A 19,017-nucleotide genomic window follows, 5' to 3' on the forward strand; every position below is an offset into this window, starting at 1 on the left:
TCTGTGTGTTTCCACAGTGCTGCAGGCAGGAGCATTTCCATGGGTTTGCAAGAAACAGACATGAGTTATTTACATTCACACTGAAACATGTTTTCATAATAATTATATATATTGTGACACCAGAAGAGATGTGAGATAACCACATACCTCTGGCAGTCCCACAAATCCAAACTCTTGTGGCAAGATGGATTTATTTGTTAGGGTGACATTTGCCTGCACAGCTTCATAGATTGTGCAGTATCCAAAATCAATTTGTGCTGGACTGATTTCCAAATCAGAAGTTGTAACAATTGCATGGACAGTAAAATTCACTTTTTTACCCTGAAACAAATGCAAGAGCACAGGATAAAACCCTCCATCTGTAGCATTGTAAGGACAGGGTTTAAGTGAAATGTCATCCAAACTGTAAAATGCAAAAATGTTACTCTGCTCTATCCCTTGACAGTAACACATGGAAATGTGACAAATCTGTCTTGAACTTCAGCCTCATTATTCTCCAAGAATATGCAATAGGAAATGTCTCATTGATAAGCAGAATTAAAAATACAGCATCAGTATCTCAAATCCCATATGCTAGAATGGAATCACACCTGCATCTCCAGGAGAACTCTGAGAACTTTGTACATCTGCAGTGCAGATCAGAACAGAAGGATTGTTCTACAGTATGTGATAACTCTGCTACAAAATAAACTACGAGGGAACAGCTGAACACTGACTGGAAAGGATTTAACTTTCTGTATTGTAAACATGCTGATGATAAGCACCTATCAAGTCTGTATTATCACTTCAAGCACCTTTTAGTATCATCACAGGACTTCAACAAGTAAAGAACTAATGTAAGATGAGGTATCATTAAGTCACATTCACTAAAATGATGTACATATGTTGTCAGTCTGATAACCAGCATAATAAAAAATCACTAACCTTATCCACAATCAGTATTGTCACTGGAACTTCCAGAACTCCTGTCTCTTCATCAAAATAACTCCCTGCATCCTCAGGAAGAGAGTGCCTAAAATCAAAAAGCATATTCAATTTCACAAAAATATTTTTACTGTTTTCTAGCTAAGGGGAATAATTAACTTTTGAAAGATGTATTTCTGAACCAAAAAAACCTCAAAACAAACCTGTTACTTAAGGTCTGCAAGTTATATTTTCACAGCTTTTGACCTTAACACAGTATTTGTGCTCCAATAGGAATAGTCACGTAACTGGTTAAGCACCAAGTCCCATGTTTACTGAGGTCAACTGAGGTCAAGCCTAACTACTATCCTGTATGTAAGATGCAGGCAAGGATTAGGGAAAAGAGTGGTAGAAAATGCCAGATAAAAAATTAGTTACCTATGAAGTTCAATCTTCTGACCAGAAAAAGAAGAGACAGATCAGAAATATGATGGATTTGTCACAGATTTCCTAGAAAATGTCCTAGCAGGTCATTGCTAAGCAGGTGCCTGGATTTCAAGGGTGCTCACCAGTGGAGTTAGAGCACTTGACCTTGTACATTAGTGTTGGATTATTTTATTATTTAAGACAGAATTTTGGAGAGACTGGAGTTGAAAGAAGTTATTCACAGATGTTTGCATCCACTTATTCTTTTTTAAAAAGTCCATCCAGTCATTTAAGATTTGAAATCCTCTAGAGCTTCCTTCAGAACCATCCTCCTGCACCTTTGCTGCACGCACAGCACATAACCCACCCAGCCTGGGCAACCACTTTGACACTGACCTTACTGCCCAGCCAGCCTGCGGCAGAACCAATCCTATCACCAAGCAGAGACATACCAAGTGAAACCAACATGGAGACCAGTAGTGTCTGATTCTACACCAGATTAGCAATTTATAAGAAATATGTGGGTTTATTGTAGCTGAAGCATCTTGCTAGCACAACCTTAATTCCACAGCTTCAAGCCAGGACAACACAACAGCTCTGGCCTTTTTAGCTCTGCTGGTCTATTTTTAGTGTCTTGCAGCACCAGAGTGAATTGCTTCATTGCTTCCTGATCTTAGGTCTCCACAGTGACAACATTCTTACTACTACTACTGGAATTACATGCAATTTCTTAAAGTATTGTTAAAAAATAGTTAATGAATCAATAGCACCCACTCAGTCACCATGGTGATCTGAAATCTTCCTGGCTGTTATTTCGCAAGTCTGAAATGTGACTGTAGAAGGTGATCCTCAAAGGATCACTTGCTAACTTGTTTAAAGACAGAAATTGGAGTTGGACACAAGGCAGGAATAAAGTATCAGCTTTCCCTGTGTCACAGGACATTAGAATAGCAGAAGAAATTAATGTATTACAAAATAATCCAGACGGAAAAAAATAATTGTCACTGTACGTACACAGTGAGGGACTCAAAATCAGCTGTTAGGCCCTAGAGGAAAAGACACTGAAATCCTTCAGATAGTTCTCTAAGAATGGCATCTTCACACTTAAAACCAATTAAAGAGAAGCATAAAAGGCAAATCTGCAGGACTAGTTCCAAATGCCAAAAAAGCTGTGGTTTTTGGGAATTCTGAAAGTCAGCAGATTGGAGAACTTGCCTTCAAACACACAGAAAATGTCTGCTCCAAACACCCAGCAAGTTCTGAGTATTTCAGTGTGCTCAGAATACTGGGAAGAGCTTCCCAAGCTTCCAGGCATCTCTCTGCTTCCTTTAGATTGTTGAATGAGTGTTTCCAGTTACTTTTAATATATCAATTTTTTCTTCTGAGAAAACCAGGCTTATAATACTAAATCCATGAGGAAGCATTTACAGAAATGTGTCACTAGCTCAGTACTTCACATCAGCTTGTAGCAAGCTCATTTTTCTCTGTCATACACACACTCCCCCTGCGTGTCAGGTCTGTTAAAACTGATCTGTGTACTGAAACAGCCTGATACTCATTTGGGGTGTCAGAAATGCCTTAATCTCATCAAATCTCCTCTCTGAAGCTTCCCTGTTTTTCAAAGAAAGATTAATGTCCTAAATCCAAGCTATACTTCTCTCCGCTCAGGAAGTGTTACAGGGCTTTACAGCATCTGAACTGAACATGTCAAGTGTTGTCATCTGATAGGACAGCAAATGTTGGAAGAACTGTAAATACTTTTAGTTCTTAGAATACTAACATGGTAAGAACATCAAAATCAGTGAACAGACTCTCAAATTAGAGTCCAGAGATGCTGAGCATATCAGTAAAAATCCAAATACACTTACATCACTTGGATGGGGCTTGGAGCTACCTGGTCTAATGTGAGGTATCCCTGCCCATGGCAGGGGGATTGGAACTAAATGAGCTTTAAGGTCTTTCCCAACCCAAACCAGCCTGTGATGCCATGACTAGATAACCTATATAAAAAAGCAACAGATTTGCAGCAGCAATCAATGCAGAAGCCACTCAAGTATTTGGCTGTACACCAGAATTAAGACCTACATAATTTCATTTGTATTTGAAAAGAGATGTCCTGTTAAATTCTTTAGGATAGTAATGATGAGGCAAAGACAATTAACAGTGGTCAGCTAGAGTTCTTGTATTGAAATTTTTAGAAACTGGAATTCTTTGTTTCCTAGAACTCTGTTATGTTTGTATATGTAAATGTATCATGAAATGGAGAAAAGAAACTTGGTGGGTTAAGGCTTTTAGCACCTTAGATGATGTTCTACAAAATACCACGTGAAATTAATGATCAATACATTCATATTTTGGAGAAAAATACACAGGGGCAGGAGAGATATGAACAGGAAACCCAACCATTCTTACCTTAATTAGCAAGAACAGGAGTTCTTGTCCAGAAATTATTTAGTCAGTCATCCATGAAGTAGCCACCTGCCCAGATAGCCTCTTTCTTGTATAAGAATAGCTTTTCCAGAGAAATGTGAGCAGCCTACCACGAATGCAACTGCTCAGATTTTCACACTGCTGCTGTCACCACAGGAAAAGCATTTCCTCACAGGTATGTGATCCAAGTTAATTTCCTCATTGAGCATCTGGCACCAGCAGTGTGAAGTCCACTCTGCCACAGTGTGAAGGAAGAAAAAACTCTGACCTGCTCAGATTTTCCACTGACAGCCTCTTCCAGACACTGTCTTACATAGTGCAAAGATCCCTGTTGGGAGGTTACCTTGGCAAGAACCTCAGCTGCACACTGAAGGACGACTGGGCTTGAATGTAGCTGGTTTTTGGAAGCAGCTCCATGTGCTTACTCAGTTCTTTGCAGACTTCAAACTTCAAACACTGCGTGGTTTTAGCTCTGCAAACAGACCAGACATGCTCAGGGGGCTCTAAGCTACCCCTGCTGCCATCCCTGCAATGTTTGTCTTGGGGTCTGGTGCCCCCTGCCCCCCACCCTGCTGCTCCACTCCACACTGCAATTAAAGTTATTTCAAGCTTCCTTTGAAAATGATGGGCATGTAAAACTGCTACAGCAAAATCACACAGTTGTATTTTCTTTTAAGATAAGTATAGAAAACAAGATTTTGGAAACACTGTAAGTAAGCCCAGCTGTATTTCCAGCAATGTACACAGCTGATTGGAATATAATTATCAAAGTGCAGCACAGTGGTAAGTCAGGTCATGGGAAAGTCAAAGCCAAATTATTGTGAAATACCCACTAATTATTTGCTCCCCACATCCATTCCCTCTACCCAAATCAATAGGAATGACTCATGGAATGTTTGAGACATCTAATTGGTCCTTGCTGCAGCACAGAACCCACTCAAGATGGAAAAGGAGAAATTGTCTTGTAATGCTGGATCTAGGTCATGTAGCAATTGGTGGTGGGTGGGATTCCACAAATAAAGGCCTGTTATTCTGTCTGAGAAACAGAAGAATTAAGACCAGCAGCATCTAAGTGGGGCCAAGGGTACCTAGATGCTGCTGGAGTGGTTAACAAGTACTTAATGACTCAGCCTGTAAGTCAGAGGAATCAAAAGAATGAACCTGAAAGAGCATAATGTATCTTAACAGTAACATGAGCCCAGTCTGTGAATTCCACTCATCCTCATTATTATCACAATCACCTCAAAACCTTAACAAAAATTAAGCCTGTACAGGTGGGGAAAAAAACCTCAGATTCAGGGAGTGTGTAGGGGGGGGCTGTTGTATGCCAGAACTGCCCTGAAAGCTCTGCTGCTTTTGGTTTATCCTCCCCAAAGCCATGGAGATTTATTTTAAATTGATGTGAATTCATAGATCTCTTGAAACTTCTCCTCTTCTGCTGGGCTAGAAGTCGTGCTGTGGCTAAGCTGGAACTGCCAGTTCTTCAGCTGAAACGTGATCAGTTTGCCCTGTGAATGGCATTTTGGATGCTAGGAAACATCTCCCTCTTTAAGAAGATGGAGACTCCCTATTTACAAGGAGTCACATGGAAAAGACAAGGGGCCATAGAATCATAGAATCTTAGGGGCTGGAAGGGACCTCGAGAGATCATCTAGTCCAACCCCCCTGCCAGAGCAGGGTCACCTAGAGTACATCACACAGGAACTCATCCAGGTGGGTTTTGAATGTCTCCAGTGAGGGAGACTCCACAACCTCCCTGGGCAGTCTGTTCCAGTGCTCTGTCACTCTCACAGTAAAAAAATTTTTTCGGATATTCACCTTGAACCTCCTATGCTCCAATTTACACCCATTACCCCTTGTCCTATCACTGGTCATCACCGAGAAAAGCCTAACTCCGTCCCCCTGACACTCACCCCTTACATATTTGTAAACATTGATGAGGTCACCCCTCAGTCTCCTTTTCTCCAAGCTAAAGAGACCCAGCTCCCTCAGCCTTTCCTCATAAGGGAGATGTTCCACTCCCCTAATCATCTTCGTAGCTCTGCGCTGGACTCTCTCGAGCAGTTCCCTGTCCTTTTTGAACTGAGGGGCCCAGAACTGGACACAATACTCCAGATGTGGCCTCACCAATGCAGAATAGAGGGGGAGGAGAACCTCTCTTGACCTACTAACCACACCCTTTCTAATGCACCCCAGGATGCCATTGGCCTTCTTGGCCACAAGGGCACATTGCTGGCTCATGGTCATCCTCCTGTCTACCAGGACCCCCAGGTCTCTTTCACCTACACTACTCTCCAGCAGTTCAGCCCCCAACCTGTACTGGGACATGGTGTTGTTCTTCCCCAAATGTAAAACTCTGCACTTCCCCTTGTTGAATTTCATCATGTTTCTCCCCGCCCAACTCTCCAACCTATCTAAGTCTCTCTGAATGGCAGCACAGCCTTCTGGTGTGTCAGCCACTCCTCCCAGCTTAGTGTCATCAGCAAACTTGCTGAGGGTACATTCTATACCCTCATCCAGGTCGTTGATGAAGATGTTGAACAACACCGGTCCCAGCACCGACCCTTGTGGGACTCCACTAGTAACACACCTCCAACCAGATTCTACCCCATTGACTACAACTCTCTGACTCCTTCCTTTCAACCAGTTCCTAATCCACCTCACTTCCTGGTCACCAAACCCATACCTGATCAACTTATCCACAAGGATGCTGTGGGAGACGGTGTCAAATGCTTTACTGAAATCAAGATAAACCACATCTACCGCTCTACCATCATCTATCCACCTAGTAATTTCCTCATAGAAGGCTATGAGGTTAGTCAAACATGATTTACCCTTGATAAAACCATGCTGACTGCTCTTGATGACCCCCATGTCCTTGATGTGCCTGGAGATAGTCACAAGAACAAGTTGTTCCATCACCTTTCCAGGGATGGAGGTGAGGCTGACCGGTCTATAGTTACCCGGGTCCTCCTTCTTGCCCTTCTTGTAGACTGGAGTGACATTTGCTATCCTCCAGTCCTCAGGCACCTCACCTGTTGCCCATGATTTACTGAAGATGATGGAGAGTGGCCTAGCAATGACCTCCGCCAGCTCCCTCAGCACCCTTGGGTGCATTCCATCTGGACCCATTGATTTATGGATGTCCAGATTACTCAACTGATCCCTAACCCAATCTTCATCTACCATGTCAAACTCTTCCTCTATCTTGACTTCTTCTGGGGCTATATGAATCTGGGGCTCATAGGGAGACCCTGCAGGAGTGAAGACAGAGGCAAAGAAGGCATTCAGCACCTCTGCCTTCTTTATATCCTCTGTCACCAGGGCTCCCACCTCATTCCTCAATGGGCCAATATTGCCTCTACTGCTAGTTTTGCTAGCTATGTATTTGAAAAAGCCCTTTCTATTATCCTTAACCTGACTTGCAAGGTTAAGTTCCATGGGCAACAAGTTGCTCTGGGGGATATTCCAAATGGACACAAGAGGTAAATTTTTCCACCATGAGGACAACACATTGGAATAGCCTCCCAAGGGAAGTGGTGGATTCCCCCACTCTGGACAGTTTTAAATCTCAGCTTGACAGGGTGCTGAGCCACCTCATATAAACTAGAGTAGTACTTAGAAAGGTTAGACCAGATTATCCTTGAGGTCACTTCCAACCTGGAATTCTGTGATTCGATGAAGTCTGGCCACATCACAACCCAGCCACATACACCTCACTTTGCTTTGGAATTTTATGCCTGTGTGCAAAATTACCAAGCAATGTACAAATATTTCAGCTTGTCATTTTCCTTCTCTTGGACTGATTTACAAGCTGTCAGTCCAGATGGTCTGCTCTAAATCAACAGCTATAGCATGTGGTACTGGGAGTCGGGAATGATTTCTGCCTGTAGACAATCTCAGAGAACTACATACTACTTATTTAGATCAGTGCAGATTATAACCTCCCATAGAAATTGTTTTTTTAATTATTTATATGTGATAGGATTCTGATCAGACACTTTCACCCTTTAATCTGCTTATTCATGGCTCCTGACTACTGTTTCTTATGTGGCCAGAAAAAAAACACAAATAAAACCCAAACTGAAATTAAAACCACTTCTGCAATTCTACAGAGCTCGCTGGGGCACTGAAGTGCCAGAACTACCTTCCTAACTCCAAACTTAATCTTCTACTTCAGCTGCAGGCTACAGGTTATAGATTATAGCAATAATAGACAAATTCCTTCTGCTCTGCCTCTGTCAGATATTGGTGTGTAGCAGTGGTGAACGAAAGGCTGTTCTAACACATAATCTCTCTCAGGTCTGGGTCAAATTTTGCCCCCAAAATGTGAAGAATTCTTTTGCTACAAATTTTAGATGTTCCTACTTTTTTTTCTTTTTTTTCTTTTTTTACTATAGCAAGGTTGGAGCAAACATTTCTAAGAATATTCCTGAATTGCAGGATTATTTAGGTGTGTCCTGGTTTGAGCCAGGACAAGGTGTCTAACTAACATACTATGATTAATACTCTAGGCTGTGGTAACCTGATCTTTGGATACCTCTAGTGGATGGTTGCTGTGAACAGGAGTTCACAGGCAGCACTGTAGTACCTGTAGCTGATACACAGCTCACAGGTAAAGCTGTTGTAGCAAACTATTATCTTTGTATATTGACAGCAATTTAAACTTCTTTAATAGCCTGATAATTGTCCTTGGCCCCAGATCCTGTGCAGAGTTCCAGGCCACAGACCTCAGCAATACTCCGTTTTCCCACTTTATTGCAATTAATTTATAGGTACTCACTCGTCTAACCTAAGAAATGGCTCTTTACTATGAGTAATTTACAGATATTTCAGTAGTTCAAACTCTTCTGTTTGAGAAGTGGTTTGACATCTACCATGTAACAATGGGGAATCCTCTCTCTGATACACACTACAGAGAAATGTCAATAGCTACTAGAGGAAGAACCTTCTGCGGCACTTCTTCTAACTGAATAATGAAATCTATCTTCTTTTGCAGGATAAAAAGCTGAGACATGATAGTCCTGCCCATGAAATAAGAGTCACTTGGGCTGAGATGCAAAGTATAACAAAGATAATTTTTCCTAACTATGGAGAATTGGGTAATAAGACAAAGACTTGGTTTGTCAAGGTACTAAGGACATTGTGCTACACATTCAGTGCCCTTAATTTAGTAAAACTTGGCAAAGGATCAGGAGGATTTTTCCCTCCGTTAAGAAGTTTTGCCCTCAGCAATTTGACAGCTTCTATCTTTGGGACCCCCTTGAAATGTGAAGTTTTCATTAGGAGACTTATTCTGCTTCTATACTTAGAAGTTTCATCCCTGGGTTATCTAGACCAAGTAAAATCACTTACATAACAACTTGGGCCTGTCAGATCTGTAAGCTGAATTTCTGAGATAACAGCTTTACTCATTTCTTTCCAACTGTGAAGAATCTCTGCAGTCTGTAATTCTGGTAAGAGGTTTAGAATGGATGCCTCCTACAGAACCCATCTCTTCCCCACCCTCCCACAAACCCACCCCAATCCTATTCAAATAGAATGTAAGAAATGCAAATTGTTAAAATAAGCACTGAGTAGCAACTACATTAGATAGAGGGGAGACACCCAGCACCTAAAGACAAAAAAGGCAAAATGGAACCTCTAGACATCACCTAGTGGCTTATGATCTCATTATTGAGCTAGAGAAGGCAGCTGATAAGGAGAGGGCAGCTCACCTGCTCTGTATGACAACAGAATCCTGGTAAAGCCTGTCATACATACAAATCTTCAAATCCACATTGGGATTGGTCACCCAAATGGGCACATCAGCTGAAACTCCAATGGCACCAAAGCACAGCTGTTCATACAGACATCAAGAGTATCAGTGTTTTTGTTAGTCTCAAATTTTTACTCATCTAGAAAGAGCAAAAATTTCTGTCATCACCTAAAGCTGACTAAAATATTTTATTGTTCATATGGCAACAGGTTCTTTAATTAGACAAAGCCATCAAAATAATTTGTAAAATAAAACCTAGGCCTTATGGTGTCCCACCAGAATAAAGAATTGCGTGTGTAGAGAAACAGCATGCTGCCCATGATCCTGAAAGGAAATATTTAGCTTGAGTGAATGTGCCCTCATCCACAAACTCCAGAGACTGCAGCTTGTTCAGCCAGCAAAGGAACAGATTAATGGCAGCACAGGCTGTAACAACCTGAGCTCTGATATCAGGGACCACACAGCTCAGCCATGGACAAAATGATCCCTGCAGCTCCCTTTGTAGACTGCTCCATCTGGAGATGTGGGCAGAGCCACGACTGCCCTACGGAGCTCCTTGGAAGTTTATTTTTTTGGCAAGCTTCTGTGAACTGTTCCCAGGCAGAATTTGGCTTCCAATAAAGCATGGAAATAAAATATGCTGAGGTATTAACTAAAGTTGTCATCTCTTCCAGCTTTCACACATCAATTTCACTACTGCATGCTGAATAATTTCAGTTCTGGTATATCACAAAGGAAATTAAATACAGGGGTTAGGAACAGAGGGAATATTTTTGTATTTGTTTTCCGGCCATCTGATGTTTCCCAGCACAATGTCTGAAAAAATGGGAATATCAGGATTATTTGCATAGAAACTTAAAGAGAATCAACAGGTTTAATAACCACACTGCCTCAGAAAGAAGAGCCATAATGTACAAAGTTACCTCCCATCAAACCAGATAATGCATAATCAGCTAACTCCCTGATATTTCTTACAATATTCATAAATTTATCTGTCCCCTGCCTGTTTCTAACACAAGATTCTGAGCTCTTTTAATTCTCAGGAAAAGCAGAAGTAGGAGGATTTCAGACTCTCTCCAGTGTTTTGAAGCAAGTCTTGCACAACATCACTCACTGGTTTGCAGTCTGAGTTGTCAAACACGATCACAAACTCTGCTCGCACTTCCCCAGGGACAGCTGGGACAAACATCACCTGAAGCTTGACTGAGCTGAAGGGCCCAATTTCACCTTCAGTAACCTAAATAAAAAGTAAAATCTGACTGTATGACTGTAGTTGGGTATAAATTGCATTGAAATCAAGAAGCAGTGTACATTAACACTAGACAAATCCTCTATCACACCTGGTTTGTAACTAGACTGGATGCAAGGGGAAAACCAGCATCAGTAGCTCCCAAGGAGGTCTATTGTAGAGAAAAGACTTGGTATGGCACATGGTTTCACAACCAGGTATGGCCAGAATCTTACAGAAGATTATGGGAAATGTAAATCTCTGCAGATTCTTTCAGTTCAAACAAGGCTTTACAGATCAAAATAAAGGACATATATGTCATGTGATTTCATTTTAAGAATTGTGATACAGTGATGTCCAGGGAGCTTGAAACTGATCATGTACTTAAGCATGATCATGATCCCATCAGAGCCAAAGCAATTTATTTGATGGAGGCTTAGACTAGTTAATATCTTGTCAGTCTCTCAGAGTATTCATTACCTTTCCAAGCATAATTTCAACTGGTGTTTTTTCAGGAGAAAGTTCCACTAAATGATGTGCATTGTCTGTGTTTAGATCTGATCTGGAATTTAATACATCTTGACCAAGTTGTTCTGAGGAAAAACAACACAACAAACACAACCCCACAAAATGCTGGATGTGTGCATCTGTTTACTGAAACAAACAAGAGCAGAAGTACATTGATTTTTGGTCAATAATGTGTACCAATCATGTAGAGATATAAATGTCTAGAAGGAAATTTTTTGCTTGGCCATACAACTTTGTCCTAGTCCAGAAGTCTACCTTAGGCACTTGAAATCAAGGTGTCATGAGATTAGTGTTTCATTAGTGTCATTACTGTTTCAAAGCAATGGATTTTTTTTTTTAACTTAGGTCTGAAAACATCTTTAGAGGTGTGTGTTCTGTGGAGGCAGCCACCACAATTTATGGAATCCCTCCATTTCACAATTCAGATTCCAGATTTTGAAAAGAAAAACCAGCCACAACCTTTTCATTAAACTTTCAGTTTCCTACAATTGGAACAATCAATATCTAAAAGCAATATTAAATATTGACAGTAAAGAAATTAAGGAGGTCTTTATTCTACAACACTGGAGTTTATTTAGCACATAATAAATATTAGGAAAGAGACAGAAAATGACTGAGGAGGTTAATCTGTCTGCTTCCTTGTTCTTAGAATTACAGACTATAAAAATAAACCTGTCATATGGATTTCTGTTCTGAGGTGGGAATTCAGCTGCTAAGACAAGAAGCATAACAATGCTCCTGTTTCTGTGAGCTGCTTAGTCTGTGTTCTTCCCACACTGAATTGTTGATCACTAATGAGAAGTGAGATTCTTCGCTGCTTTTGATATAATGGTGTCAGTACATTATTTTTAGTCATTTTTTTGTGAGGCAGCATACAAAGAAACATTACTACTAGAATGAGGAACTGCTTAATTACTGATTAACTTCTGCACTGCCAGTTTCCCCCACCAGTCATCTCACCTGTGGAGCCGCTGCCCAGGCTTGGCAGGCTCCTCTGCTGCTCCACCTGGGCTGCACAGGAGCTCAGTCCCTCATCATGCTCAGGACAAATTTGCTCCTTCTTTTCAAGTACAGAGGTCACAGAACTACTGCTGATTTGCTTTTCAGGGACACAGGCACTGAAATATTGAGTAACCTGTTAGAAAACACAGAATAAACTATTTTCTGCTGTGACTGTTCATCTAGCTTACACCAGCTCCAATTTTATCAGGCAGCTGCAAATCAGACTTGTGTTTTCTTGCAACTGTTCTGCATTATAAATGGAGAAATGTGTGTGGTTGGCTGTTGTGGGCTTTTTCTCTTTTAATCTGAAGATTTCACCAATTAAAGAATAAAATGCACTATTTGTTTAGAAAGGGAGCAAGTACATCTTTAGACTTAAGCCCTTCAGTCTTCCAAAAATCTGTCCCACATTGCCAACATGCAAAGCTGATGGTTTGCTCACTTTCTTCTAAGCTCCCTGCTACATGGAGGAGCACAGCTGTTAGGATCCCTGTTTCCTGTGAACCCTGCCACTGGCAAGCTGCAGGAGCAATCAATACCAGGTCTAACACCACACGTTTTGCCAGATCTGCTCCAAGCATCTTAGTTTTAGGTACGTTTCTCCAACAGTCTCTGCCTCATTCCCACCCAAGACAGGACACAAAACTACAATAATTTGCCTTCATTCCATTACTGATCTGAGAGATCTTCCTTCAATTCTTTTAACACTGTTTTACTATCATAGCTTTCCAGGCAACAGCTCTCAATGTAATTCTTAGTTTGACCAAGATGACTTCTTCCCTTGTAACAACAGCTTGTCAATAACTGTGACTGTCTCAGACAGGAAATAGAAACCAACAGCTCTGATTTTTTAACAGAAAATTACAGCCTAGTGCTCCCAAGTCCCATTACATTATTGCTGTTCTGCAGCAGTTGGCATTATTCTGTAGTCCAGGAACTGAGATGTTAAATTACTTTCAGAGTCTCCTCTTTTAACTGAAATATTTTTTCTTAATTTTAATAGATGTGGAGAAAACAGGAATGTTAGAAAAAAATTATCAGTTGGCTCCCTCCTCCTCCCCCCTAGTTATTGGTTTTTAATTTGTCTTGTGATATTTGTGGGTCTAACAGATTGTATTAAGATACACCAACCCAAACATAAACACACTGTTAATGTTTGAACCAGATGATATTCCGAAGTCCCTTCCAACCTGAGCTGTTCTGTGATTCTACCACACTTAGAAAACCAAAATGTTTCTGTCAATTCAGGGGAAGGCCTCTGAACCTACCATTCCTCCAGGAGAAGGTTTTGCTGTTGCTCTGCATGTGCTGCTGTCACCTGCTGATGTCTGAACCTTGAATCTTGTTCCCAGAGCTCCACTGTTTGTCAGGGTGATGGTCTGTGAAATTGTCTCTCCCACCACATGGCTGCCGAAGTCAATGAGCTCTTTATCTAGTGCCAGCTGTGAGGAGTTGAACCACTCATTACTACTGCCCCAGATAGTCAGCAATGTCAACTGAATGAGCATCCACCTTTTCAAGAACAGGACTTTAAACTTCTTACTGTCATTTCAAAGACAGTACCAAATAACAACATGAACTGTGGGCATCCTTCTGCCTTTCTGTAGAAGCCAACTCATTAAACAATGTCTTGTTAAACTGAGGCACTTCCAGTCCACTAGATGACAATGGAAAAAACAGGTGAAATTGTGTTCATAGGAGCAGAATAAACTACTGCACGTGTGGGATGGAATTTCCAAAAATGACAAGAAGATCCAGATAGCTCCTTTGCAACCACCATTATTTCTCTTTCCCCCATTCAGAATGTAACACTGTGTCATCAGTTTCCAAGCAGAACTGTTCATTCAACCATGAACTGTAACTTCAGGATGAAGTAAAACCATTAAGATAAGTTTGTATGAATCTCGGTGTAATCTGGGAAGTTAAGGAATCAACCTTTCTCAGAAGAGACTCTCCATTTAAAAGGGAAAAAAAGAAAGAAATATAAATGCCTCTTGCTAAATATTTTCAGTAACATTTATGCTATCTCACATTTCCTACTACTGTTGTTACATTGACTCTGAACATACTTTAAAAAGTCACTTACAATGCATCTCTTGGCTGTGCATTTCAGTAGAACAGAAAAAGGACCTGTCTGTGCCATAAACATGACTTCTCCTTCCAGAGTCTCATTTATCTACAAACAAACAAAAATACTCCAAGTATTTTGCAAAGATTTAGCCTATGAATTTTCACTCGTTGTTTGAGTAACATACTAAAATTTATCTCTCCAGATTCTACATTTCCACTTTAAAGCAGGCTTTAGCTGGATAACTTTAGCTGGGAAATCATAGAAATCTTTCTGTTTGGAGCAAGTTTGAAGATGTACTCCAAGGACACTTAGTGCCAGGGATTTTTCTACAATGTGCCCTTAGAATGTGCCTTGTTACAATTTAAGAGATCTTGAACACACTCAGAGTGGTCTAACTCTAACAATACCTTTTCTAGAAATAGAGTTTGCTTCCTTTCTAGCAGTTAAGAAATTAAATTAATGATTTTTTAATCAGTGGGCTATACAAGGATTCTTACCATTCTCACTTACCGTTGGCTTAAATGTTACCACCACTTCACAGGACATTCCAGAAGACATTTTGCCAGGTGGGTCAAAACTATGGAGATAATTAAAATAAAATTCCAAATTAAACCTATGTATGAAACATCCAGTTCCTATTCTGGTAAAAAAAAACTCCAAGTGCAATCTACCCCTGTGAAGTGGCGAGTGAGCTGCACAATGATCTCTGGAGTATGGAATCAGCTCCTCTGGTGATACAACTTGTTTGTTACACTGGGGTATGATTAAACCGTCCCAGAAATGGTCTCTTCAGGTCAGCCAGCCATAAAAGAGTTGAAACCTCAACTTTTTATGTAGATTTTTCACCTGGAAGCAGATGTCCTGGACCCTTCTCAACAAACCTCTTCCTCTGAGACACAGTTCCTCTCCTCATCAAACAGAGGGATTATAAAATAATTTAGATGTATTTACTGAAACCTATTGAATTTGCTACAGAATTCAGTTACATCTCCTGTTGTGGTAGAAAGTTAGAACAAGCAACTGCAATTAATTTTACTTACTGAATACTGATGAAGTCCTTGAGCCATTCACTGATTCCCACCAGTCTGCAGTAATTAACACTGTAGGATGCATTTATCAAAGTGATCTTCTTTTTGTAGATTTGACCAACATCAAAATCCTTGGAATACCAAACATACCAAGTTGTGGGAATTCCAGGAAGTAGCACTTACACATGCAATGACAAAATCAACTACTTTCACCACAGTTGTGCTCATGGTCCCTGCTGGAATCACAGGCCTGTGTGCAGAGTATTGTACAAACCCTGAAGTGTTGCCTGGTCCCAAACAAACCCTCTGGAACAGCCTGCAGAGCCAGGAGCTCATGCTTCATGGAGGGGGTTTGTGCACAAACAATAGTATAAACAATATATAGCAGTAACACTGCTATATATTTTTAAAAAGCATGGAACACAGTTTTACAAGATGCTTCATCATTTTCTCACCTTTCTGACAAGTATTTAAATTACCCTAAGTAAAGGAAGTATTGTATAATTTAGTCCTAGGTAGTAAAACTAAGTTATTTAATCTGACTATAACTCATCTAAGAGATTGTTAGAGAAAAAGACAAGTACTCCTCCAGGTTTCACTATTAAAGACATAAAGAATTTTGTTTTCTTCCCAGTGCAACAGAACTTTGATGAAGACATTGGTATATACATAGATACATCATCTTTAGAGATCCTATCCAGAATGGCCACTGACCTTGAAATGAATGCAGCTTGGTTTGCTATAGAAAGAACCTCCCTTACATTCACGACCAGACACTCTTTGCTTGTGAAAAGTTCTAGCTTGGAAATCCTCCATTTTTTTCTCATAACTTTCATTTTTCACTCCCCTTGCAGCCAGCTGCTTTGCATCCATTTCTTCTTTGGATACCTTAAAGATCGATGATGATAAATTCTGCTTTTAAAGGTCTTCTACATCTCAAAAAAGCAGTAGATACAAGTGTACCTTGGAATAACATTTAGGATCCTAACTACACAATCCCACTCCCTGAGTGCATTCTGTAGCTCTGCTCAGAGTGCAGAACACAATTACTTGAAGATACACTTTTCTTTGCCTAGTATGGAACGAAAAAAGTTGTTTCCACATCAAGCAATCTGTGTTGCAAACTCAACAGAAAGTCATGTTCAGTTTTTCTAGAACTCACATGACTTAATAAGATGTGATGTGTGTCTTCACTTATCTCTGAACTAAAACTGAAGTCCTGTTTTCTCTTTAAGGGAGCAAACACTACAAGGTCAGCATGAAACAGCATCTACTCTGATGATATTCTTACATCTGCATCTCTACAGCTACGAAATAATTCTCCATTTTAACTGCAAAACAGATAGTTATTGTTTTTAAGCAAGGATCCTAAAACAACACTTGCCAATACCATTACTTCACATGTGAAGTCGTTACTTTCATATTTGAAAATACTGAGTTATGTTATCCCTTTCCCAGTCTTTTGGAATGAGACCAAACTCTCCAACTGGGAGATGACTTTATGAAGCCAGCAATGAAATCCATTCTGTTGACCTTGAATTTGGGAATGATAAAATCCAGGACTTTATCTACAAAAGCAAATAAAATTTTCTAATCCATTAAGACACTTCTATGGATACTATTAACATTTTGCAAAGGCTAAAGCTTCACAATGAGTCCATTACAAAAGGATCTCATCTGCATTATTTTTTCTGTTTCCGACAGGAGATATCACAACATTTACCTTTTGCAAGTCAAATTCCTGACTCCAAAGTCCTGGGAACTCTGGTTCTACCAGGACCTTGTCCCTGTCTTTCTCATCTTCACCACTGGCACGGAGCAGGTAGTGGGCTATTGGGTCAGAACTCTCTCCTGCAGCTGAGGAACAAGCTGATGGGGAGCGCCAAGACTTTTGTGAAAGAACCTAAGTTTTGAAGATATAGTTAAAAATGACTAGAAGACAGTTACTTCAACAGGTGACAGTTTCAGAGATCTTTTAATACAAACATACAGGTCTATAGAGCTCATAGGCCAGAGATGACAATGTAGGTTGATTACTTCTTAAGACACTGAACACAGACAAATCTGATGTTAAAAGCACCTATATGATATTAACTGTATGTACAGGAGGCCAGAAACTAGTCCTCAGAAATTCAGTGCCCTTCTCCTTTGACAAAAAGTAAAACTAAAGACAGTGCCTTAGGCCTCTGCTCACCTGTGATGCTGCTCCAGCTGGAGGTGAGCAGATCTTCTCAAGATACTGCCACGTTCTCATTCTCCACAGGACAGAACGCTCCCGTTTGCATCCACCTTTCATTTCCTTAGCACAGGACTGACTTTTTTTCTGCTTTCGAATAGAAGCTTTTTCTTGCAAAATTCGAGACACAATCTCAAGTTTTCTTGATTTTTGCTGTTCTCTAGAAGCTCTGTAATCCAAAGTCGTAAAAAATACAAAGCCCATCATGGTTGTTATATTAACTACGGTCCACTTTGTTTTGAGCCTTTAAGCTAAATAGCAGATCTCCAAATTTGGTGAAGTGGTAATTTGTGTCAGGACACCAGGTGATTCACAGGTTATTTATACATTTTAGCAGACTAAATATACTCAATCTACTGTTTTAGAAGTTGAGGAGTTGACAGAGCATACCAGTCATTGCTACTGCAAGCAAAGGTTTGAAATAATTTTCCTAACCCAGTTAGCTATTTAAAGAAAACTGCCTACCTGAAATCTAGTGGATTTAATAAAGGGAGAATGGTTATAAGCAAGGACAAAAGTTCTCAACTTGGGAGATATGAATTCAAAGCTATGTATAAGTACAAATTCCATGACACACTGAGAGAAGTGACAATAGAGATTTAATCTCAGTTTTAATACCAGCAGTTTAATACACAATTTTCTGCAACGAACTACCACACTAATGATGGCTTTTAATATAGACTTTCACCTCTTCCAACTAATCCACATAAAATAATTACTGATTCTAAATAGGAGGAAAGAAAATATCACCTCATTTACTACTGCCTACTGAAGCACTTTAATGTCTGAATGTAGCCTCATGATGCCCAATTGCAGCAGATAGATGGCATTGTTTTTATAATGTATTTTTGGAAGATCATGGTACAAATAAATTAATCATGGCTACAAAGACAGGAATGTTGTACTGACCCCAGTGCTTTCGGCCTTAAGTATAAACCATCCTGTGTTCCTAGGATCAATTCTTGTCTTTATTAATCTCTTGGTAGGTGACATACAATTTAATGACATGATGATTTTAATGACTAAAATAGTTATTTTCATTTGCAGGTAGTTGAGATATACATATTCAGGCTGAAATATACTCAGTGAAAACTGAGACTATCCCTTCACAGAAAAGGAGAAAGGCAGAGAGCCCTGGGGAAAATAACTGAGCAGCTCTTCAGCAGATTAGCAGGATGGCAGCTGAAATTAGAAAAGAAGTGCTGTGAGAACCATGGCAAAGCTAACAGTAAGACTAACAAACTGTGATCTCCCTTGGCCTGCAAAGGCAAACAACAAAAGGGAGAAAGCAAGCAAGGTGAAAAGGATTAAACTCACATAGAGTGGGCTATTTCCAGCAGATCTTTACAAACTGATAGGATTATTTTATTGACATGACTTTTTGGACATATTTAGAGATAGCAGGAA

The 19,017-nt window shown here is 40.2% G+C and overlaps 1 protein-coding gene across 1 annotated transcript in view; it reads right to left on the minus strand.

Moving 5' to 3' along the window:
* The window catches only part of CFAP74 (cilia and flagella associated protein 74), a 49,792-nt gene that overhangs the window by 16,953 nt on the left and 13,822 nt on the right, over nt 1-19,017 (minus strand). Inside the window, exons 10-23 of the mRNA XM_010005276.1 lie at nt 17,569-17,779; nt 17,098-17,277; nt 16,089-16,262; nt 15,387-15,505; nt 14,857-14,923; nt 14,362-14,451; nt 13,544-13,717; nt 12,234-12,408; nt 11,226-11,338; nt 10,632-10,754; nt 9,477-9,598; nt 4,103-4,231; nt 925-1,012; nt 148-321 (exon numbers count right to left, since the gene is read on the minus strand). Coding sequence (XP_010003578.1) covers nt 148-321; nt 925-1,012; nt 4,103-4,231; nt 9,477-9,598; nt 10,632-10,754; nt 11,226-11,338; nt 12,234-12,408; nt 13,544-13,717; nt 14,362-14,451; nt 14,857-14,923; nt 15,387-15,505; nt 16,089-16,262; nt 17,098-17,277; nt 17,569-17,779 — 1,939 coding nt within the window. The remainder of the gene's footprint in view (nt 1-147; nt 322-924; nt 1,013-4,102; nt 4,232-9,476; nt 9,599-10,631; nt 10,755-11,225; nt 11,339-12,233; nt 12,409-13,543; nt 13,718-14,361; nt 14,452-14,856; nt 14,924-15,386; nt 15,506-16,088; nt 16,263-17,097; nt 17,278-17,568; nt 17,780-19,017) is intronic.

Source organism: Chaetura pelagica, unplaced genomic scaffold (assembly GCF_000747805.2).
Source record: "Chaetura pelagica isolate M959 unplaced genomic scaffold, ChaPel_1.0 scaffold159, whole genome shotgun sequence".
Classification (NCBI taxonomy): domain Eukaryota; kingdom Metazoa; phylum Chordata; class Aves; order Apodiformes; family Apodidae; genus Chaetura; species Chaetura pelagica.